This window comes from Oncorhynchus mykiss, chromosome 21 (assembly GCF_013265735.2).
Source record: "Oncorhynchus mykiss isolate Arlee chromosome 21, USDA_OmykA_1.1, whole genome shotgun sequence".
Taxonomy (NCBI): Eukaryota; Metazoa; Chordata; class Actinopteri; order Salmoniformes; family Salmonidae; genus Oncorhynchus; species Oncorhynchus mykiss.
In genome coordinates, this window is record NC_048585.1 from 19,654,857 (window position 1) to 19,679,112 (window position 24,256).

Sequence of the window (24,256 nt, forward strand, 5' to 3'; positions counted from 1 at the left end):
TATCGAGGAAGTACTCTTATTTCTGGGACTCCATCTAGATTCAGTGGCAGTGGATCCAGGCTGAAGATGCAGGAGATTACTACTGTCAGTTACCACTGTGGGAATGTGTTCACACAGTGATATTGAGCCGTACAAAAACCTCTCTCAGATTTCACAGTAACTGCACTAGTTGAGTGTGACTGGAGGTGCTGATGATGAAGAGACAGTCACATGGAACTCTGACTGAACTGAAATACACTGAGATAAATATATCAGTGATGCTGACTATAATGTCAACTCATCCACCTTCATGTTAAATCATTCCTTAAGTGATAACACCCATATGTCCAGATTGCATTAGTATTCCTCCTATGTTGCTGTAGTTCATATGTAAACATTGCCTTTACATGTCACATAATACGTTGAATGGACTCTGTGCAACAAGTGTCTCACATCATTTCAGAACAAAAACCCCAGTCTCTGTAAGATCCCTCTGTCAGTAAGTGAATTTCAAGCAAAGATTCAACCATGTTTATTGAGATGGTATAACAAAGTTATAAGCCCCTAAAACAACGTGAGGTTCGGTCAAGAGCAAGACCACTCTCCTGCTAGAACCTTCCAGCACCTTGCCAGACTCTAATTTAGCCCAGTTAAATCTAGTTTACCAATCAGGGCCATGATTGCCTGGACAATCAGCCCCAACCTTTAAAATGCTGCTGCTCACACAAACCTCTTCAACAGGTCTCTTACACAGAGGAGGTGGAAATAGTTGTAGGAGTTGAGCTGGGGAACCTATGGCAGTGGATGCCCCAGAGCCTGAGAATGTCCTTGAAGGATCCTGATACACTGATCCTGAGAAGGTGGATTTTGAGGCATTTATTGTGCAGGTGATAAATTGTACTGCCCAAACGAACAAGAAATCCAAGAAACTGGACATAATTGTATCTGCAGCTGAAAGGTTTTTGGGTCTTCAGGAATTAACAGCCGAAGCATTGCAGGGAATACTGTCTAAAGATGTTTCTCCCTGCCAACCCCCTGAGACTGTGTTGGGACCTGATTAGACAGATGACTTTGACCTATGGAGTACATAAATATTTGTTGATTTTATTTTAGGAACATTTTTCTCCCCTTTCCCTTTTTTCGACATAAATTGAGTGCAGTAATACACCTTTTTTTTTTGGGGGGGGGGGGGGGGGGGGGGGGTTGTAGTCTAAAAAAAAAACTAAATAATAATAAAAATAACTACAATTTCCTAGTAGCACCAAAGAAAGTAAGTTTGCATAGAGAGGACACTTTGCATTGGCAGCACATGCTTCAGTGGTCTGGGAGTGTTTATAGCCCTGTGAGTTTAAGAGACACTTCATGACTGAGAGCTGTTCTTCATGACAACAGAACCCACAACAACCATGACTTTTATCACCATATTCATCTGGACACTTGCTTTCTGCTTCCAAGGTTACAATTTTAATTCAATCTACAGTTTTTACATGTACGGTATATCAATGTTAATATTTATATTCAGAACTATTCATTATTATATGTAATATTTAATTCATATAAATGTTTTTACTATATTTTCAGAATCCAGAGGACAGTACGTTGTGACACAGACTCCGGCAGTGAAAGCTGTTGTCCCAGAACAGACAGTCTCTCTGAACTGTAAAACCAGCAGTAATGTTTACAACAATAACTATCTAGCCTGGTACCAACAGAAACCTGGAGGAGCTTCTAAACTCCTTATTTACTATGCTACAACACTTCAGTCTGGGACTCCATCTAGATTCAGTGGCAGTGGATCTGGGAGTGACTTCACTCTGACCATCAGTGGAGTCCAGGCTGAAGATGCAGGAGATTACTACTGTCAGAGTTTACACTACCCCAACAGTGTTTGGTTGTTCACACAGTGATACAGAGCCGTACAAAAACCTCCCTCAGTCAGACTGCACAGTGACTGAGGGAGAAGAGACAGTGACATGGAACACTGATCAGTGACGAAACTTTGAATAACGTTAGAAACCTTCATTCAGATCACATGTTCTCCATTGTCATCAACAGTATCATCATCACCAACATCACCATCATCATCATCATGTCATGGTTGACTCATTATATTTGTCACAGTCTGAAAGTACACCTATAAATGTTATTTGATGCTATAAAACACACACAATATCAGTCCATATTCAAGTGAGGTGATGTTACATCAGCATCCGCACCATAAATAGAATCTCCATATGAACCTCACAACCAAACATGTGATGTGATCATCTAGCATTATATTAACTATCTTGATGAGCAGGTTACTGACTGTTACATTAGTGAATGAGACATGATGCTGGGCTCAAATATGAGACTTGTTTATGCACATATCTAATTTAAGTATGATGTCCATTTATTACTTATGTATCTGTTATGTCTCCCTCCCTGAATCAACCATAAACGTTCAAACCAGTCCACTCCCCCACATCTGGCCCAGTCCAGGATATTTCAGGCAGTGAAACTGTTCATCAGCTAGACTGGAAGTTGTGGGAGTGAAACTAAAATGTACATAGACAGAGCTGGGTGGTCCTGCATGTCCCAGAATAGAGCTCTAATGTCACCAGATGTTCACTCTGTTACCAGGGTGTTAGAGGTAGAGAAGACTCTATGACTATCTTGCAGATGTGATACTGGTAATATTATGTGGACAACTTTTTAAATAAATGTAGCTAAATGCAGGTGTGAGATATCGATCAAATGTTCATTTATAAATCTAGGAGCCAAGCAGGTCAAAAACTTCTGAGAAATATGAATAAAGAGTACCTACTGTACTACAAATGGCTAAACCTCTCCTGTTAATCTGTGAAAATAGTAGTATCCTTTGTTAGTATGAACTACCTGTTAATGACGTTGTGGTTAGAACATAAATAACTAAGCAATAAGGTTTAGGTCAGATAGTTTTCATAGAAACTGTGAGTCCTACTTTATGAAAAATGTTCTATGTCATTCAACATTTAAGACTAAAGTAAAATTATTGAAAGAGACAAAAACATATTTGTTTCTAAGATAAGTCTTTATTTTCATCTATTCATCAAAGCATCAAAGCAAACATTCCTACAGTATCTAATAGTTATATAACAGAACACATCACATCTAACACTGATACAACATCAGTCTACAGAGACGATTGACACATGAACTCAAGCAAAGCCCCCTGTTAGTCTACATGTCAGTGATCAATAACACAGAGAACATCTGATCTCAGAACAGAGTCAAAGCAGAGGAACCAGCAGCCTCCCTCCACAGGGTTGTGTCACTGAGGGGTTCTACCCAGAACAGTCAGCCCTCCTCAAGGTCTTGGTGACTGGAGTCTGGGATTTCTGCTGGGCTTCACAGGTCACCTCTCCTGCCTTGGTCCACTCCAGGCCAGTGAGAGTCAGGGTGCTGCTCCAGCTGTACAGGCCATCCTTCTCCAGGACCGTAGGACTGGCCTCCTGCTTCTGGCTGGTCCCGTCCACTTTCCAGCTCAAGGTCCAGTCTGAGGGGAAGCCCTTGTTGGCCAGACACGTCAGTGTGGCTGTTGTTGTACTGGACAGCTCCTCACTAGAGGGGGGCAGGACGGTGAGGGTGGGGGCACTGTTATCTGGAACAAACAGAACACATCAACTAAGTAATTACAACAAGTACAGCTTTAGTAAGAGATTATCTTCAGAAAAGTACACATTAAAATATAGTGAATTGGAAATGCCATCTAAATATGAATGTAGAAGTTGGACTGTTGAAAAGATTTGGAAAAAACACTAAAGTAATAGGATACAAAGCAGATTTATGAACCAAACAAGTATAAAGTGGTTAAATAACTAGAGTTACTAGTCATATGGTGTCAGTTATACATGTTATACAGATATTGTTTAGGAATGGATCTGATCAGAACAGCCAAGTCATATTAATAGTATTTACATCACATATCAAACATGTTGGATTATGAAGTCAGTTACAACCATAACTGAGATCCTTTGTCTTCACACTAACAGTGAAGTCTACCATGAACAGAATGCAACAATGATGAATACCATATAAAATACCATTAGTTATTATACCAGCATTAGGAGTTATATTCTGCAATTATACAAATAAGACGTATTTAAACCTACAATTTATCATTTTGATTAAATAAATATTTATTTGAATGAAGGCTCATTCAAAATCTAAATTTAACCAAAAATATTTGAGTTAAAGATAATAAAAATATAAATAAAAAATGGCACACAAACAGTAATACACAATGCAACAACTATATTCCATATTATTAAATATTTATCATACTGGAACTCTCCTCTGCAATCCATCAAACCACACATTTAAATAAACACCTACATTTGAACATGTTATTTAAATAACATTTCATTTGAAAGAAGGCTTAGTCAAAAGTAATACAAAAAATATATTTTTTTAGGAAGGAAAATATGAAAAATCACAATATATTCATATAGACGAAGTTTCACAGAGTAAAATACCCCCAAAAATAATCAGAAAGAAATATCAAAGAGCGTGTTACTTACTTCCAACATCTAGTCTGGTGCCGCTACCAAAAGTGTACCACAGTGATACAATCCCTATTACTGCTGGTACAACAACCTCCTGCATGTTTGGCACTCTTCATTTCATTAGACTGTGGTTCAAATAATTAACTCTACTATAGTATGAATACATTTCAGAAATGAATTATTCTACTCAATTAGAAATAAAGTGTTTTTCATGTTGATTTCCTTAACATGGACCAAACCTGACTTTTTCTTGTACATCTCCTACTACTGTAGGTGCAGCATGTTTATTCATACAACTAATCTAAAATGTAGGCGAATCACTTCATAGTTTAAAGGCAGGTCATATTTGATTAGATGTAATAACATTCATATTAAAAGTGGCCATAGTATGTGTAGGGCTTGTGTATTTTGTTTAAATCATCTAAAAAAGTTCATTTGAAAAATCCTCAATATCAAGTCAAAATGTATAGAGAAATTGAAACACAACATCAAAAGTTGAATAAATAGTTTGGAATAAATAATTTGTTCTTTACTTACTTCCAACATCATGTCATGTATTGTCATGTTGTGTCTTTCTGTCCTTTCCTTTCACCCTGTCTCCCTCTGCTGGTCGTATTAGGTTACCTTTTCTCCCCCGCTTTCCCCCAGCTGTTCCTTGTCTCCTCTTGACTACCTCGTCACCCCTTCTCCCACCTGTTCCCCTTTTCCCTCTGATTAGGTCCCTATATCTCTCTCTGTTTCTGCTCCTGTCTTTGTCGGATTCTTGTTTGTTGTGTTTCATGCCTGAGCCAGACTATCGTCATGTTTGCTGTAACCTTGTCCTGTCCTGTCGGAATCTGCCGGTCTATCTGAGCCTACCTATGTTTGGTTATTAAAGAAGCTCTGTTTAAGTTAGTTCGCTTTTGGGTCCTCATTCACTCACCGTAACAGAAGAATCCGACCAAGAATGGACCCAGCGACTTCGGATCCTCTCCACTCAGCCGTCGGGATCCAGGGAGCGATGCTAGGCAGACACGAGCAGGAATTGTCTGCTGCTCGACATGCCGTTGAGACCCTGGCCACCCAAGTCTCCAACCTCACAGAACAGGTTCACCATCTCCGCCTCGATCCACCGGCCACTTCCAGGGCTTTCGAATCTCCGGAGCCCAGAATCAATAACCCGCCGTGTTACTCTGGGGAGCCCACTGAATGCCGCTCGTTCCTCACCCAGTGTGATATTGTGTTTTCTCTCCAGCCCAACACTTACGCCAGGAGCACTGCTCGTGTCGCCTACGTCATATCTCTCCTTACTGGACGGGCTCGTGAGTGGGGCACGGCAATCTGGGAGGCAAGGGCTGAGTGTACTAACCAGTATCAGGACTTTAAGGAGGAGATGATACGGGTTTTTGATCGATCTGTTTTTGGGGAGGAGGCTTCCAGGGCCCTGTCTTCCCTATGTCAAGGCAATCGATCCATAACAGACTACTCTATTGAGTTTCGCACTCTTGCTGTCTCCAGTGGCTGGAACGAGCCGGCCTTGCTCGCTCGTCTTCTGGAGGGTCTCCGCGCAGAGGTAAAGGATGAGATTCTCTCCCGGGAGGTTCCTTCCAGCGTGGATTCCTTGATTGAACTCGCTATTCGCATTGAGCGACGGGTTGATCTTCGTCACCGAGCTCGTGGAAAGGAGCTCGTGCTCTCCGTCGCCCCCCTCTCCGCATCACTACCATCTTCCTCTGCCGGCTCGGGAGCTGAGCCTATGCAGCTGGGAGGTATCCGCATCTCGACTAAGGAGAGGGAACGGAGAATCACCAACCGCCTCTGTCTCTATTGCGGTTCTGCTGGTCATTTTGTCACTTCATGTCCAGTAAAAGCCAGAGCTCATCAGTAAGCGGAGGGCTACTGGTGAGCGCTACTACTCCTGTCTCTCCTTCAAGATCCTGCACTACCTTGTCGGTCCATCTACGCTGGACCGGTTCGTCAGCTTCCTGCAGTGCCTTAATAGACTCTGGGGCGGAGGGCTGTTTTATGGACGAGACCTGGGCTCGGGAACATGACATTCCTCTCAGACAGTTAAGGGAGTCCACGGCCTTGTTCGCCCTGGATGGTAGTCCTCTCCCCAGGATTCAGCGTGAGACGCTACCTTTAACCCTCACTGTTTCTGGTAATCATAGCGAAACCATTTCTTTTTTGATTTTTCGTTCACCTTTTACACCTGTTGTTTTGGGCCATCCCTGGCTAGTTTGTCATAATCCTTCCATTAATTGGTCTAGTAATTCTATCCTCTCCTGGAACGTCTCTTGTCATGTGAAATGTTTAATGTCTGCTATCCCTCCTGTTTCCTCTGTCTCTTCTTCACAGGAGGAGCCTGGTGATTTGACAGGGGTGCCGGAGGAATATCACGATCTGCGCACGGTGTTCAGTCGGTCCAGGGCCACCTCTCTTCCTCCACACCGGTCGTATGATTGTAGTATTGATCTCCTTCCGGGAACCACTCCCCCCCGGGGTAGACTATACTCTCTGTCGGCTCCCGAACGTAAGGCTCTCGAGGATTATTTGTCTGTAGCTCTTGACGCCGGTACCATAGTCCCCTCCTCCTCTCCCGCCGGAGCGGGGTTTTTTTTTGTCAAGAAGAAGGACGGGTCTCTGCGCCCCTGCATAGATTATCGAGGGCTGAATGACATAACAGTTAAGAATCGTTATCCGCTTCCTCTTATGTCTTCAGCCTTCGAGATCCTGCAGGGAGCCAGGTTTTTCACTAAGTTGGACCTTCGTAACGCTTACCATCTCGTGCGCATCAGGGAGGGGGACGAGTGGAAGACGGCGTTTAACACTCCGTTAGGGCACTTTGAATACCGGGTTCTTCCTTTCGGCCTTGCTAACGCTCCAGCTGTCTTTCAGGCATTAGTCAATGATGTCCTGAGAGACATGCTGAACATCTTTGTTTTCGTTTACCTTGACGATATCCTGATTTTTTTCACCGTCACTCCAGATTCATCTTCAGCACGTTCGACGTGTCCTCCAGCGCCTTTTAGAGAATTGTCTTTTTGTGAAGGCTGAGAAGTGCACTTTTCATGCCTCCTCCGTCACATTTCTCGGTTCTGTTATTTCCGCTGAAGGCATTAAGATGGATCCCGCTAAGGTCCAAGCTGTCATTGATTGGCCCGCCCCTAAGTCACGCGTCGAGCTGCAGCGCTTTCTCGGCTTCGCGAACTTCTATCGTCGTTTCATCCGTAATTTCGGTCAGGTGGCAGCTCCTCTCACAGCCCTTACTTCTGTCAAGACGTGCTTTAAGTGGTCCGTTTCCGCCCAGGGAGCTTTTGATCTCCTCAAGAATCGTTTTACATCCGCTCCTATCCTTGTTACACCTGACGTCTCTAGACAGTTCGTTGTCGAGGTTGACGCGTCAGAGGTGGGCGTGGGAGCCATTCTTTCTCAGCGCTCCCTCTCTGACGACAAGGTCCACCCATGCGCGTATTTTTCTCATCGCCTGTCGCCGTCGGAACGTAACTATGATGTGGGAAACCGCGAACTGCTCGCCATCCGGTTAGCCCTAGGCGAATGGCGACAGTGGTTGGAGGGGGCGACCGTTCCTTTTGTCGTTTGGACTGACCATAGGAACCTTGAGTACATCCGTTCTGCCAAACGACTTAATGCGCGTCAGGCGCGTTGGGCGCTGTTTTTCGCTCGTTTCGAGTTCGTGATTTCTTATCGTCCGGGCTCTAAGAACACCAAGCCTGATGCTTTATCTCGTCTCTTCAGTTCTTCAGTAGCCTCCACTGACCCCGAGGGGATTCTCCCTGAGGGGCGTGTTGTCGGGTTGACTGTCTGGGGAATTGAGAGGCAGGTAAAGCAAGCGCTCACTCACACTCCGTCGCCGCGCGCTTGTCCTAGGAACCTTCTTTTCGTTCCCGTTCCTACTCGTCTGGCCGTTCTTCAGTGGGCTCACTCTGCCAAGTTAGCCGGCCACCCTGGCGTTCGGGGTACGCTTGCTTCCATTCGCCAGCGTTTTTGGTGGCCCACCCGGGAGCATGACACGCGTCGTTTCGTGGCTGCTTGTTCGGTCTGCGCGCAGACTAAGTCCGGTAACTCCCCTCCTGCCGGCCGTCTCAGGCCGCTTCCCATTCCCTCTCGACCGTGGTCTCACATCGCCTTAGATTTTGTCACCGGACTGCCTTCGTCAGCGGGGAAGACTGTTATTCTTACGGTTGTCGATAGGTTCTCTAAGGCGGCTCATTTCATTCCCCTTGCTAAGCTTCCTTCTGCTAAAGAGACGGCACAAATCATCATCGAGAATGTTTTCAGAATTCATGGCCTTCCGTCAGACGTCGTTTCGGACAGAGGTCCGCAATTCACGTCTCAATTTTGGAGGGAGTTTTGCCGTTTGATTGGGGCTTCCGTCAGTCTCTCTTCCGGCTTTCACCCCCAGTCTAACGGTCAAGCAGAACGGGCCAATCAGACTATTGGTCGCATCTTACGCAGTCTTTCTTTTCGCAACCCTGCGTCTTGGTCAGAACAGCTCCCCTGGGCAGAATACGCCCACAACTCGCTTCCTTCGTCTGCGACCGGGCTATCTCCTTTTCAGAGTAGCCTCGGGTACCAGCCTCCGCTGTTCTCATCTCAGTTCGCCGAGTCCAGCGTCCCCTCCGCTCAGGCTTTTGTCCAACGTTGCGAGCGCACCTGGAAGAGGGTCAGGTCTGCACTTTGCCGTTATAGGACGCAGACTGTGAGGGCTGCTAATAAGCGTAGAACTAAGAGTCCTAGATATTGTCGCGGTCAGAGAGTTTGGCTCTCCACTCAGAACCTTCCCCTTAAGACGGCTTCTCGCAAGTTGACCCCGCGGTTCATTGGTCCGTTCCGTATTTCTCGGGTCATTAATCCTGTCGCAGTTCGACTTCTTCTTCCGCGATACCTTCGTCGCGTCCACCCGGTCTTCCATGTCTCCTGTATTAAGCCCGTTCTTCGCGCCCCCGCTCGTCTTCCCCCCCCCCCCCCCATCCTTGTCGAGGGCGCACCCATCTACAGGGTCCGCAGGATTTTGGACATGCGTCCTCGGGGCCGTGGTCACCAGTACCTCGTTGATTGGGAGGGGTACGGTCCTGAGGAGAGGAGTTGGGTTCCCTCTCGGGACGTGCTGGACCGTGCGCTGATCGAGGATTTCCTCCGTTGCCGCCAGGTTTCCTCCTCGAGTGCGCCAGGAGGCGCTCGGTGAGTGGGGGGGTACTGTCATGTATTGTCATGTTGTGTCTTTCTGTCCTTTCCTTTCACCCTGTCTCCCTCTGCTGGTCGTATTAGGTTACCTTTTCTCCCCCGCTTTCCCCCAGCTGTTCCTTGTCTCCTCTTGACTACCTCGTCACCCCTTCTCCCACCTGTTCCCCTTTTCCCTCTGATTAGGTCCCTATATCTCTCTCTGTTTCTGCTCCTGTCTTTGTCGGATTCTTGTTTGTTGTGTTTCATGCCTGAGCCAGACTATCGTCATGTTTGCTGTAACCTTGTCCTGTCCTGTCGGAATCTGCCGGTCTATCTGAGCCTACCTATGTTTGGTTATTAAAGAAGCTCTGTTTAAGTTAGTTCGCTTTTGGGTCCTCATTCACTCACCGTAACACATCAAGTCTGGTGCCGCTACCAAAAGTCCACCACAGTGATACAATCACTATTACTGCTGGTACAAAAACCTCTCTGTGTTGTGATGCTGCAGCTGTTACAGTGAAGATCACGTATACAGAATCATAATCAACACAGATACACTTTAACATATTCCAGGTAGAACAAACACTTCATATTAGCTGTTTCTAGATAATACAAATATGAATTGTATCTTAAATCCAGATAGTAGTATTTTTCCTTCCTCTGTGTATCAGGTGTTCTCCTAGTCTGTAGATACAGTCCAGCATTAGATCAGTGTTGCTAGTATTCCTCCATATTGTCCATATGAAAGACATCAGCAGCAGCAGTAGTGATAGTGATCCATGTTGTATATTCCTTTATTAAACATGCTGATCTCACATTTAACAGTGGTGGTAAAGTCACAGAGGACAGATAACACAACCAGAGGAATTCTACCAGCTTTAGTTTAGAGAAGTGTTCACTAACTGATTAGAGGAACTTACATGAGAGACCGAGCATGAGTGAACAGACAGTTCATTATATCTGATCATCATCAGAATAATAATATAATGGTGGTGTGACATAAAAGTTACCATACATTAGTTATCAGATAAAACAGTTGCTGTTTGATGTTGTAAAAGGGGCAGCAGGTAGCTAGCGGTTAGAGTGTTGGGCCAGTAACTGAAAGGTCACTAGTTCAAATATCTGGGTCGACAAGGTGAAAAATATGCTGATGTGACCTTGAGCAAGGCACTTAACCCTAATTGCTCCAGGGTCGCCGTTGGCAACGGCAGACCCTGGCCTTGACCCCACTCTCCGAGGTTGTCTCAGGGGGAGTTGGGATATGCAAAAATAAATAATTCCAATTCACACTTGGGCATAAAACTCTGTGAAATAAGACACATTTAATTACCCACCTAATTATTATAAAATAAATCTCAAAATGTATTCTGATGGGAAACTACTTGGAACCTGAAATAGATTTGAAACATTAATTTGCATAATGCATCTGTCCTGCTGCTCTAAGAGCATTTATATCCCTGTGAGTTTAACACTTCATGACTGAGAGCTGTTCTTCATGACAACAGAACCCACAACAACCATGACTTTTATCGCCATATTCATCTGGACATTTGCTTTCTACATACAAGGTTACAATTTTCAGAATGTATTGTTGAAAATGAATTAAATCTACAGTGTTTACATATACAGTATATCAATGTTAATATTTCTATTCAGAACTATTCATTACTATATGTAACATTCCATTTCTATAAATGTTTTTACTATATTTTTCAGAATCCAGAGGACAGTACGTTGTGACACAGACTCCGGTAGTGAAAGCTGTTCTCCCAGAACAGACAGTCTCTCTGAACTGTAAAACCAGCAGTGATGTTCACGGTGGTTACTATCTAGCCTGGTACCAACAGAAACCTGGAGGAGCTCCTAAACTCCTTATTTACGATGCTACAACACTTCAGTCTGGGACTCCATCTAGATTCAGTGGCAGTGGATCTGGGAGTGACTTCACTCTGACCATCAGTGGAGTCCAGGCTGAAGATGCAGGAGATTACTACTGTCAGAGTTACCACAGTGGTGGAGTGTTCACACAGTGATACAGAGTCGTACAAAAACCTCCCTCAGTCAGACTGCACAGTGACTGTACTGATACAGCTGGGACCTACAGCAGGTGCTGATGATGAAGAGACAGTGACATGGAACACTGACTGAACTAAAATACACTGAGATAAATATATCAGTGATGATGTCTATAATGTAAACTTATCCCAGGTGCTGAGGGGTTGACAGTGACATGGAACACTGATCAGTAGAGGAGGTCAACTTGAGTATGTTTACAAAGCATCATTCAGATCACAATTTCCCCGTCATCCTCATCACACTTGTGAATATTTATTGTCATGGTCGTGAAGTTCACTTATAAAAGTTATATGAAGTTTTAAAACACACATTACCTGTTCATAATCAGAGTCAGATCCACAGATGTAAAAAATGAACAATGGTGATGTTACATCAGCATCAGCCCCATAAATCAAATCCCCATATGAACCTCACAACCAAACATGTGATGTGATCATCAAGCAATATATGAACTATCTTGATGAGCAGGTCTGTTACATCTGTGAATGAGACATGATGCTGGGATCAAACATGAAATATGTTTGAATAATATACATTTGATCTGTCATAATATCTGTAATTGTAACTAACCTGAATCCACCATAGAGGTTAAAACCAGTCACTCATATATGTCCCAGTCTAACTACTAGACCTGTAGCTGTGGGAGTGAAACTGAGATTTACATGGGCTGGGTGGTTATGCTTGTCCCAGAATAGAGCAGCACTGTTACCAGATGTTCACACTGTCCCCAGAGGGTTGGAGATAGAGAAGACTATGACTATCGTGAAGCTGTGATACTGGTTATATTATGTGGATCTTGTAAAACAAATTTAGCTTAATGTAGGTGTGATCACATTGTTGAGAGTCCAAGATATTGATCAAATGTTCAATAACATTAGTTTACTGTCTTTATGAGTCTATAAATCAAGCAGGTAAAAAACAGTCCAAGAAAAATTAATAAGGAGTACCATCTACTGCGTGTGTCTAGACCTCTCCTGTTAATCTGTTAACATTGTAGTATCTAGACCTCTCCTGTTAATCTGTTAACATTGTAGTATCTAGACCTCATCTGTCAACCTGTTAACATTGTAGTATCTAGACCTCTCCTGTTAATCTGTTAACATTGTAGTATCTAGACCTCTCCTGTTAATCTGTTAACATTGTAGTATCTAGACCTCTCCTGTTAATCTGTTAACATTGTAGTATCTAGACCTCTCCTGTTAATCTGTTAACATTGTAGTATCTAGACCTCTCCTGTTAATCTGTTAACATTGTAGTATCTAGACCTCTCCTGTTAATCTGTTAACATTGTAGTATCTAGACCTCATCTGTCAACCTGTTAACATTGTAGTATCTAGACCTCTCCTGTTAATCTGTTAACATTGTATTATCTAGACCTCTCCTGTTAATCTGTTAACATTGTAGTATCTAGACCTCTCCTGTTAATCTGTTAACATTGTAGTATCTAGACCTCTCCTGTTAATCTGTTAACATTGTAGTATCTATAGACCTCTCCTGTCAATCTGTTAACATTGTAGTATCTAGACCTCTCCTGTTAATCTGTTAACATTGTAGTATCTATAGACCTCTCCAGTCAATCTGTTAACATTGTAGTATCTAGACCTCTCCTGTTAATCTGTTAACATTGTAGTATCTGGACCTCATCTGTTAACCTGTTAACATTGTAGTATCTAGACCTCTCCTGTTAATCTGTTAACATTGTAGTATCTAGACCTCTCCTGTAAATCTGTTAACATTGTAGTATCTAGACCTCTCCTGTTAATCTGTTAATATTGTAGTATGTAGACCTCTCCTGTTAATCTGTTAACATTGTAGTATCTAGACCTCTCCTGTTAATATTGTAGTATCTAGACCTCTCCTGTTAATCTGTTAACATTGTAGTATCTAGACCTCATCTGTTAAACTGTTAACATTGTAGTATCTAGACCTCATCTGTTAACCTTTTAACATTGTAGTATGTAGACTTCTCCTGTTAATCTGTTAACATTGTAGTATCTAGTCCTCTCCTGTTAACCTGTTAACATTGTTGTATCTAGACCTCTTCTGTTAACATTGTAGTATGTAGACCTCTCCTGTTAACCTGTTAACATTGTAGTATCTAGACATCTCCTGTTAATCTGGTAACGTACTATCTAGACCTCTCCTGTTAACCTGTTAACATTGTAGTATCTAGACCTCTCCTGTTAATCTGTTAACATTGTAGTATCTGGACCTCTCCTGTTAATCTGTTAACATTGTAGTATCTAGACCTCTCCTGTTAAATGTGCAACAAGGGGAAAAAGATCTCTGGACCATCTTTACTCCGCATACAGAGACGCATGCAAAACCCTCCCTCGCCCTCCATTTGGCAAATCTGACCATAATTCTATCCTCCTGATTCCTGCGTACAAGCTAAAATTAAAGCAGGAAGCACCAGTGACTTGATCAATAAAAACGTTGTCAGATGAAGCAGATTCTAAGCAACAGGACTGTTTGCTGGCACAGACTGGAATATGTTCCGGGATTCCTTCAGGGTCATTGAGGAGTACACCACATCTGTCATTGGCTTCATCAATAAGTGCATTGATGACATCATCCCCACAGTGACCGTACGTACAAACCCTAACCAGAAACCATGGATTGCAGGCAACATTCGCACTGAGCTAAAGGCTAGAGCTTCCGCTTTCAAGGAAGCTCATAAGAAATCCTGCTATGCCATCCGACAAACCATCAAATTGGCAAAGCGTCAATACAGGACTAAGATCGAATTGTACTACCCTGGCTCTGACGCTAGACGGATGTGGCAGGACTTGCAAACCATTACAGACTACAAACGGAAGCACAGCCGAGAGCTGCACAGTGACACGAGCCTACCAGATGAGCTAAATAACTTCTATGCTCGCTTCGAGGCAAATAACATTGAAACATGCATGAGAGCACCAACTGTCATGGAAGGCTGTGTGATCATGCTCTCTGCAGCCGATGTGAGTAAGACCTTTAAACAGGTCAACATTTTTAAGGCCGCAGGGCCAGACGGATTACCAGGACGTGTACTGCGAGCATGCGCTGACCAACTGGCAAGTCTCTTCACTGACACTTTCAACCTCTCTCTGTCTGAGTCTGTAATACCAACATGTTTCAAGCAGACCACCATAGTGACTGTGCCCAAAAACACTAAGGTAACCTGCCTAAATGACTACCAACTCGTAGCACTCACGTCTGTAGCCATGAAGTGCTTTGAAAGGCTGGTCACGGCTCACATCTACACCATCATCCCAGCAACCCTAGACTCACTCCAATTTGCATACCGCCCCAACAGATCCACAGATGATGCAATCTCTATTGCACTCCACACTGCCCTTTCCCACCTGGACAAAAGGAACACTTATGTGAGAATGCTATTCATTGACTACAGCTCATCTTTCAACACCATAGTGCCCTCAAAGCTCATTAATAAGCTAAGGACCATGGGAATAAACACTTCCCTTTGCAACTGGATCCTAGACAACTTGACGGGCAGCCCCCAGGTGGTAAGGGTAGGTAACAACACATCTGCAACGCTGATTCTCAGCACGAGGACCCCTCAGGGGTGCGTGCTCAGTCACCTCCTGTACTCCCTGTTCACCCATGACTGCATGGCCAAGCATGATGCCAACACCATAAATTAAGTTTGCCGACGACACAACATTGGTAGGCCTGATCACCGACAATGACGAGACAGCCAATAGGCAGAAGGTCTGTATCGGTTCCCCCCTGTATATAGTCTAACTATTGTTATTTTACTGCTGCTCTTTAATTACTTGTTACTTTTATCTCTTATCCGTACTTTTAAAGCTGTGTTGTTGGTTAGGGCTCTCGTAAGTAAGCATTTCTCTGTAAGGTCTGTTGTATTCGGCGCATGTGATTAGTAACATTTGATTTGATTTGCTGGTTGAAGATGATGTGGTTTCATGTGAGAACATAAATAACTAAGCAATGACATTTAGGTCTGATATTTTTCAAAGAAACTGTGAATCAGACTTTATTAATGTATGTCTATACCATTCAACAACATTTAAGACTGCAGTTTAATTATTAAAAGAGACAGAAATATGTGTTCCAAAGGGAAATCTTTATTTTCATCTATTCATCAAAGCATCAAAGCAAACATTCCTACAGTGTCTAATAGTAAAAAAACAGAACTCATCAAATCTAACACCGATTCAATCTCAGTCTACAGAGAGGACTGACACATGAACTCAAGCAAAGCCCCCTGTTAGTCTACATGTCAGTGATCAATAAGACAGAGAACATCTGATCTCAGAACAGAGTCAAAGCAGAGGAACCAGCAGCCTCCCTCCACACGGTTGTGTCACTGAGGGGTCCTACCCAGAACAGTCAGCCCTCCTCAAGGTCTTGGTAACTGGAGTCTGGGATTTCTGCTGGGCTTCACAGGTCACCTCTCCTGCCTTGGTCCAAACAAGTATAAAGTGGTTCAATAACTAGAGTTACTAGTCATATGGTGTCAGTTATACATGTTATACAGATATTGTTTAGGAATGGATCTGATCAGAACAGCCAAGTCATATTAATAGTATTTACATCACATATCATCCATGTTGGATTATGAAGTCAGTTACAACCATAACTGAGATCCTTTGTCTTCACACTAACAGTGAAGTCTACCATGAACAGAATGCAACAATGATGAATACTATATACAATACTATTAGTTATTATACCAGAATTGGGAGTTATAGTCTGCAATCATTCAAACCAGACGTAAATAAACTTATAATTTATCATTTTGATTCAATAAAATGTTATTTGAAAGAAGGCTCATTCAAAAGTATTGACTCACGACAACAAAAGTGAATAAAATGATACATTTTGTTGTTTACTTATTTCCAACATCTAGTCTGGTGCCGCTACCAAAAGTGTACCACGGTGATACAATCCCTATTTGTAACGTCTGCTTCCAACTCACACTCTCAAACACATAGATCCCCTGAACGCAGCTCACTTTCCAACTCACACTCTCAAACACCTAGATCCCCTCTAGCTCACTGTCCAGATCCCAATCACCTGAATTCTGTTCACACACCTGTATGTCATTTACACACACTACTTAGTTCAGTTCTTTTCACCCCGTCATTGTGAGGTATTGTTTGTTTTGTGACACACTTCTATTCAGAGCTCTGTTTGTCCCGTATTCAGTCCTGTGTATGATCGTTTTTGGCCTGCCTCACTAACGATGCCTTTTGCCTATTCCCTGCCTGTACTTCAGCCTAACGGATTTCCTGTTATCAACCTCTTGCCTGCTCTCCTGGACTACATTCCTAGCCTTGTCGCTGCCTGTACGGTTGCCTTTTTGGACCCCTGTGTATGACCTTCTGCCTGTCCCTGGACACAGCTACCTGCCTCCTCATGTTGTCCTTTACAAACAAACACCTGCTGCGCCCTGCATTGAAACCAGCTCTCTGTCTCCCATCGTGTTCATTACACTATTACTGCTGGTACAAAAACCTCTCTGTGTTGTGATGCTGCAGCTGTTACAGTGAAGATCACTCATACAGAATCATAATCAACACAAATACACTTTAACATCTTCCAGGTAGAACAAACACTTCATATTAGCTGTTTCTAGATAATACAATGAATTGTATCTTAAATCCAGATATGAGTCATTTTTCCTTCCTCTGTGTATCAGGTTCTCCTAGTCTGGAGGTACAGTCCAGCATTAGATCAGTGTTGCTAGTATTCCTCCATATTGTCCATATGAAAGACAACAGCAGCAGCAGTAGTGATAGTGATCCATGTTGTATATTCCTTTATTAAACATGCTGATCTCAGATTTAACAGTGGTGGTAAAGTCACAGAGGACAGACAACACTACCAGAGGAATCCTACCAGCTTTAGTTTAGAGAAGTGTTCACTAACTGATTAGAGGAACTTACATGAGAGACCGAGCATGAGTGAACAGACAGTTCTTTACATCTGATCATCATCAGAATAATAATATAATGGTGGTGTGACATAAAAGTTACCATACATTAGTTATCAGATAAAACAGTTGCTGTTTGATGTTGTAAAAGGGGCAGCAGGTAGCTAGCGGTTAGAGTGTTGGGCCAGTAACTGAAAGGTCACTAGTTCAAATATCTGGGTCGACAAGGTGAAAAATATGCTGATGTGACCTTGAGCAAAGCACTTAACCCTAATTGCTCCAGGGTCGCCAATTCACACTTGGACATTAAACTGTGTGAAATAAGACACATTTAAGTACCCACCTAATTATTATAAAATACATCTCAAAATGTATTCTGATGGGAGCCTACTTGGAACCTGAAATAGATTTGAAACATTAATTTGCATAATGCATCTGCTCCACTGCTCTAAGAGTGTTTATATCCCTGTGAGTTGAACACTTCATGACTGAGAGCTGTTCTTCATGACAACAGAACCCACAACAACCATGACTTTTATCACCATCTTCATCTGGACACTTGTTTTCTACATACAAGGTTACAATTTTCAGAATGTATTGTTGAAAATGAATTAAATCTACAGTGTTTACATGTACAGTATATCAATGTTAATGTTTCTATTCAGAACTATTCATTACTATATGTAACATTCCATTCCTATAAATGTTTGACAATATTTTTCAGAATCCAGAGGACAGTACGTTGTGACACAGACTCCGGTAGTGAAAGCTGTTGTCCCAGAACAGACAGTCTCTATGAACTGTAAAACCAGCAGTAATGTGTATTCTAATAATCGCCTAGCCTGGTACCAACAGAAACCTGGAGGAGCTCCTAAACTCCTTATTTACTATGCTACAACACTTCAGTCTGGGACTCCATCTAGATTCAGTGGCAGTGGATCTGGGAGTGACTTCACTCTGACCATCAGTGGAGTCCAGGCTGAAGATGCAGGAGATTACTACTGTCAGAGTGCACACAGTGGTGGAGTGTTCACACGGTGATACAGAGTCGTACAAAAACCTCCCTCAGTCAGACTGCACAGTGACTGTACTGCTACAGCTGGGACCTACTGCAGGTGCTGAGGGGGAAGAGACAGTGACATGGAACACTGACTGAACTAAATTACACTGAGATAAATATATCAGTGATGCTGACTATAATGTCAACTTATCCACCTTCATGTTAAATCATTCCTGAACTGACAACACCCATAGGTCCAGACTACATAAATATGTCTTCCCTTTTGCTGTGGCTAACAAACAGTTTATTAACATTTCAGACAATAAATTGAATAGACTCCATCTATGTGAAGTAATAATGTCTCACATAATTTCAGAATAAGTATCCCAGTCTCTGTTAGGCCCCTGTATTGGGTAGTGCATTTCAAGTTAAGATTGAACTATATTTACTGAGATCATATAACATGATTATGACCCATAATAACAACCTGAGGTTCTGTCATACAAGAGACAGTGACATGGAACACTGGTTAGTGAAGTCAACTTTGAATATGTTTAGAAAGCATCATTCTAATCACATGTTACCCATCATCATCATCATCATCATCATCATCATCATCATCATCATCATCATCATCAATGTAGTGCACCTTCAAAAGTTATTTGAAGTTCTGAAATACCCACAATACCAGTCCAATATGCAAAACAAGATGTAGAGAAATAAAAAAATAGGTGGTGTTACATCAGCATCAGCCCCCTAAATCAAATCCCCATATGAACCTCACAACCAAACATGTGATGTGATCATCTAGCATTATATTAACTATTTTAATGAGCAGGTTACAGCAGGCTGTTACATCTGTGATTGAGAAATGATGCTGGATCTGTGAATGAAACAAGCTGCTGGGCTCAAACAGACATACAGTATTATCTATCATTAATTACATGGAGGCATATCTGTTGTGTCTCCCTCCCTGAAGTACCTCAGTCAGGTAGTGAATTTCAAGCAAAGATTCAACAATATTTTTTGAGATTATCTAACATTATTATAACCCCCTAAAACGTCCTGTGGTTATGTCAAGGCAAAACGCCTCTCCTGCCACACCTGGCTAGATCCTTTCAGCACGTTCCCAGGCCTTTAATTGAGCCGATCTGAGGCTTGTTAACCACTTAAGACCCTAATTGTCTGAACAATCAGCCTCAACCTTTAAAATGCTGCTGCTCACACAGATCTCTCCAATGAATGGAGGTTGTGGGAAGGTGAAGGAAGCATGGAGAGGTCAGGAACAGAAGTTGGGTTTTGGAGAAACACCATCAGTGCTCTGCAAGCAAAGTAGCTGATGGAGAGGCAGGAGCTTGGTGAACAGATAGATGTGATTGTGGACAGCGAGGAAGAAGGAGAAGATGTGGGAATTGGGAAGATGTTTGTTGAGGAAGAATGGTGTCAGACATGATAAAGAAGAATCTGGATCAATAGGAATCCCTTGCCTTTTGGCAGATCCATTTCTGGTTTCAGGTTGGGGCAGAAAGGAGTTGGGTGCAGTTGAATCAGTGAAGGTAACCTGTAGTGGACTTGTGATGTTTGTGTTTCTTCTTATTAGAGGGAGCAGGTGCTCTGTCACTCAACTTGGGTCATGATCTGTTTCTTGCTTTGCTTTTACCAACAGGATGTAATGTAAAAATCTTCCCAGTGTGAAGTAGTTCTTAATTGTTGTGATTGTGAAGTCATGTAAAACGTTTCAGTGTGAAAATGTTCCTAGTCAGTTGCACGCGTGTCTGTGGATGGCTGAGCTCCTACAGATGTTTCAAATATATGCACTGTCAATCGAAAATGTAGCATCCAAGTCTTTGCCATCGCTGTTAATTCTCTCCTCACATCAACCCTCAGCACTTTGACGAGCAAGTCCGGGTGTTTATATGCTGACCTCACACCTCAACAAGCTTCTGATTGGTCAGAGTCAATGCCCTTGGCCACCATTGATTGGCAGATGTGTGAAGCAAATGTGCGTGCCCACAGAACCGTTTGTCGAGGTCAGGGGCACAGGTTACATAAAGAGATGCGCATGCAATTATTGTATTGAACATTTTCACACTGGGAGAGATTTTACAGCATGATGTACAATCAGAAAACAATCAGAACGGTTGGACTATTTCACACTGGGAAGATTTTTACATGACACAGGGCACCATTGAAAGGGGTGAATTCTGGGCTAGTGATAAGTGTGCAGGTGGAGCAATTGAAGTTTAAATACCTGGTGTTTGTGATGCCCACCGTTTGGTGGGACGTTGATCCGGTGGGGGGAGTGGTGAAAGAGTCATTGTCAGTCCTTTTGAGTTTTGAGTCTATATTAGTTATCATGTTAGAGCTTTTGTGCAGAATCCACTGTACTGTTTCAGGTGCAACGTTCATGGTCATGTTGCAGCAGTGTGTAGGAGGGAGATTCCAAGATGTGTGCAGAAGGGCATGGGACAGAGGATTGTGTAGTTTTGCTGGATAAAGTTGTGTCAACAGTAGGGGTGCTGATGTTGTTGGAGATCGTAAGTGTCAGGTGCGAGAGAGGCAGGTTGACGTGACCAGAGTCAGAGTAGTGCAGAGGGTGTCGTATGCTGAGGCAATGAAGGAAGTGGAAGAGGATGGGTGAAGGGTGAGGGATCCCAGTGAGTAGTAGATTTGTGCCAGCACAGGGGGATAGGGCAGCGAGTGAATTATGCTTCAGTAAGGTTGTTGTCTTAGCGTTCATAGCATTGGTTATCAACTGTACCATAGAAATGGAACGTAAATTATAGAGAATAGCTGTCGAGGTGGCAGCTGCAGAGAAGTGACACAGCCTGGGATCAAACCCGGGTCTGAAGTGACACCTCAAGCACTGTGATGCAGTGCCTTAGACAGCTGTGATGTCGTGACTCAGAAAGCTGCGTCGCAGAGTCGTAGACCGCTGCGCCACTCAGGAGACCCACTTCAGCAGAGTTACAGGGTGTGTTGAGGGGTAGTGTCCCGTCATGTCAGGCCATTGGCATGGTTCAGGAGCAGATAGGGTCAAAGTAGTGGAAAATGGTAGTGGGTTTTAATATGTAGGTGGTAGCTGAAGGGAAGTACCTGAGTGTACGAGATATTACTGCAGAAGAGTTCATGGGATAGTGTTGTTATGAAATAGTGGTATGTAGGTGTAGGGTTGTTGTGCACTTGAGTGAGGACCCAAAAGCGGTTTAACAAAAACAGAGTCCTTTAATGTAAACACAGGGGAGACATAGATCCTCTTCAGATGTAGATAATGGAAAAATAGACAACCCGCAGAGAGGGCGACAAATGAAACAAAAAGTCCTTCTGATAATTACAAAAGAGCCCCCTTCTTAGCAGCAGAGGAGAATAGCTGGGTTAGCGGCGACAGGCTGCAGGTCTCTCTGGGTAGGCGCGGGTCGTAGAGGAACAGTGGTACCTGATCTCACATAGCCTCAGATGAACTGGACACAGTACAAACAACAAGACAGTTAGCTGAGTACAGGATGCACTTGCCAGGCGGATTCCGACAGGACGGGACAGGATAAGGGTGAAGCAAACGAGACGATAGTTTGTTTCTGGCATGAGAAACTCAAACGAGAATCTGACAAAGAAAGAAGCAGGAACAGAGAGAGAAATAGAGACCTAATCAGAGGGAAAAAGGGAACAGGTGGGAAAAGGGTGAACGAGGTAGTTAGAGGAGATGAGGAACAGCTGGAGAAGGAGAGAAAGAGAAGGTGACCTAAAACGACCAGCAGAGGGAGACAGAGTGAAGATAAAGAACAGGAACAAGACATAACATGATAAGACATGACAAGGGTTAGTAGGTGTGTACGTTTTTTCCTTTTAGGAACAGGAATAGTACGTTTGCATAGAGAGGACACATTGCATTGGCAGCACATGCTTCAGTGCTCTGGGAGTGTTTATAGCCCTGTGAGTTTAACACTTCATGACTGAGAGCTGTTCTTCATGACAACAGAACCCACAACAACCATGACATTTATCACCATCTTCATCTGGACACTTGTCACACCCTGACCATAGAGAGCCTTTGATTATCTATGGTATAGTAGGTCAGGGCGTGACTGGGGGTTATTCTAGTTTATATTTTCTATATGGGGTTCTAGTTTAGTATTTCTATGTTAGTGATTTGTATGATTCCCAACTAGAGGCAGCTGGTAATCGTTGTCTCTAATTGGGGATCATATTTAAGTAGCATTTTTCCCATCTGTGTTGGTGGGATATTGTTTATGTTTAGTTGCATGTTAGCACTCGATCATCGGCACGTTTATTCTTTATTGTTTTGTTGTGTGGTTCACTTACTTTAAATAGAAAAGATGTGGAACCCAGATCACGCTGCACGTTGGTCCGAGTATGCTTCCAACGATCGTGACAACACTTGCCTTCTGCTTTCAAAGTTAACATTATCAGAATTGTCATGTATTGTCATGTTGTGTCTTGTTCCTGTTCTTTCTCTTCACCCTGTCTCCCTCTGCTGGTCGTTTTAGGTTACCTTTTCTTCCCCTCTTTCCCCCAGCTGTTCCTTGTCTCCTCTAACTACCTCGTTCACCCCTTTTCCCACCTGTTCCCTTTTTCCCTCTGATTAGGTCTCTATATCTCTCTCTGTTCCTGCTTCTGTCTTTGTCGGATTCTTGTTTGTGTTTCTCATGCCTGAACCAGTGTATCGTCGTGTTTGCTGATACCTTGTCCTGTCCTGTCGGAATCTGCCAGTTCATCTAACCTTGTCCTGTCCTGTCGGAATCTGCCTGTCCATCTGAGCCTACGTGTGTTTCATCATTAAAGAAACTCTGTTTTTGTTAATTCGCTTTTGGGTCCTCATTCACGCACCTGACAGAAGAATCCGACCAAGAATGGACCCAGCGACTTCGGATCCTCTCCACTCAGCCGTCGAGATCCAGGGAGCGATGCTAGGCAGACACGAGCAGGAATTGTCTGCTGCTCGACATGCCGTTGAGACCCTGGCCGCCCAAGTCTCCAACCTCACAGAACAGGTTCACTATCTCCGCCTCGATCCACCGGCCACTTCCAGGGCTTTCGAATCTCCGGAGCCCAGAATCAATAACCCGCCGTGTTACTCTGGGGAGCCCACTGAATGCCGCTCGTTCCTCACCCAGTGTGATATTGTGTTTTCTCTCCAGCCCAACACTTACTCCAGGAGCACTGCTCGTATCGCCTACGTCATATCTCTCCTTACTGGACGGGCTCGTGAGTGGGGCACGGCAATCTGGGAGGCAAGGGCTGAGTGTACTAACCAGTATCAGGACTTTAAGGAGGAGATGATACGGGTTTTTGATCGGTCTGTTTTTGGGGAGGAAGCTTCCAGGGTCCTGTATTCCCTATGTCAAGGTAATCGATCCATAACAGACTACTCTATTGAGTTTCGCACTCTTGCTGTCTCCAGTGACTGGAACGAGCCGGCTTTGCTCGCTCGTTTTCTGGAGGGTCTCCGCGCGGAGGTAAAGGATGAGATTCTCTCCCGGGAGGTTCCTTCCAGCGTGGATTCCTTGATTGAACTCGCTATTCGCATAGAGCGACGGGTTGATCTTCGTCACCGAGCTCGTGGAAAGGAGCTCGCGTTCTCCGTTGCCC

At 43.5% G+C, this 24,256-nt stretch overlaps 2 gene segments (V, D, J or C); one reads left to right on the top strand and one right to left on the bottom strand.

The window, feature by feature from the left end:
* Positions 1 to 1,209: 1,209 nt before the first annotated feature.
* On the top strand, positions 1,210 to 18,820 carry LOC110499920. The segment is given in 2 exon segments: positions 1,210 to 1,434; positions 18,374 to 18,820. Coding segments are annotated over 2 exon segments (390 nt in total).
* Positions 3,013 to 4,975, bottom strand: LOC118942898. The segment is given in 2 exon segments: positions 3,013 to 3,601; positions 4,521 to 4,975. Coding segments are annotated over 2 exon segments (402 nt in total).
* Positions 18,821 to 24,256: the final 5,436 nt, after the last annotated feature.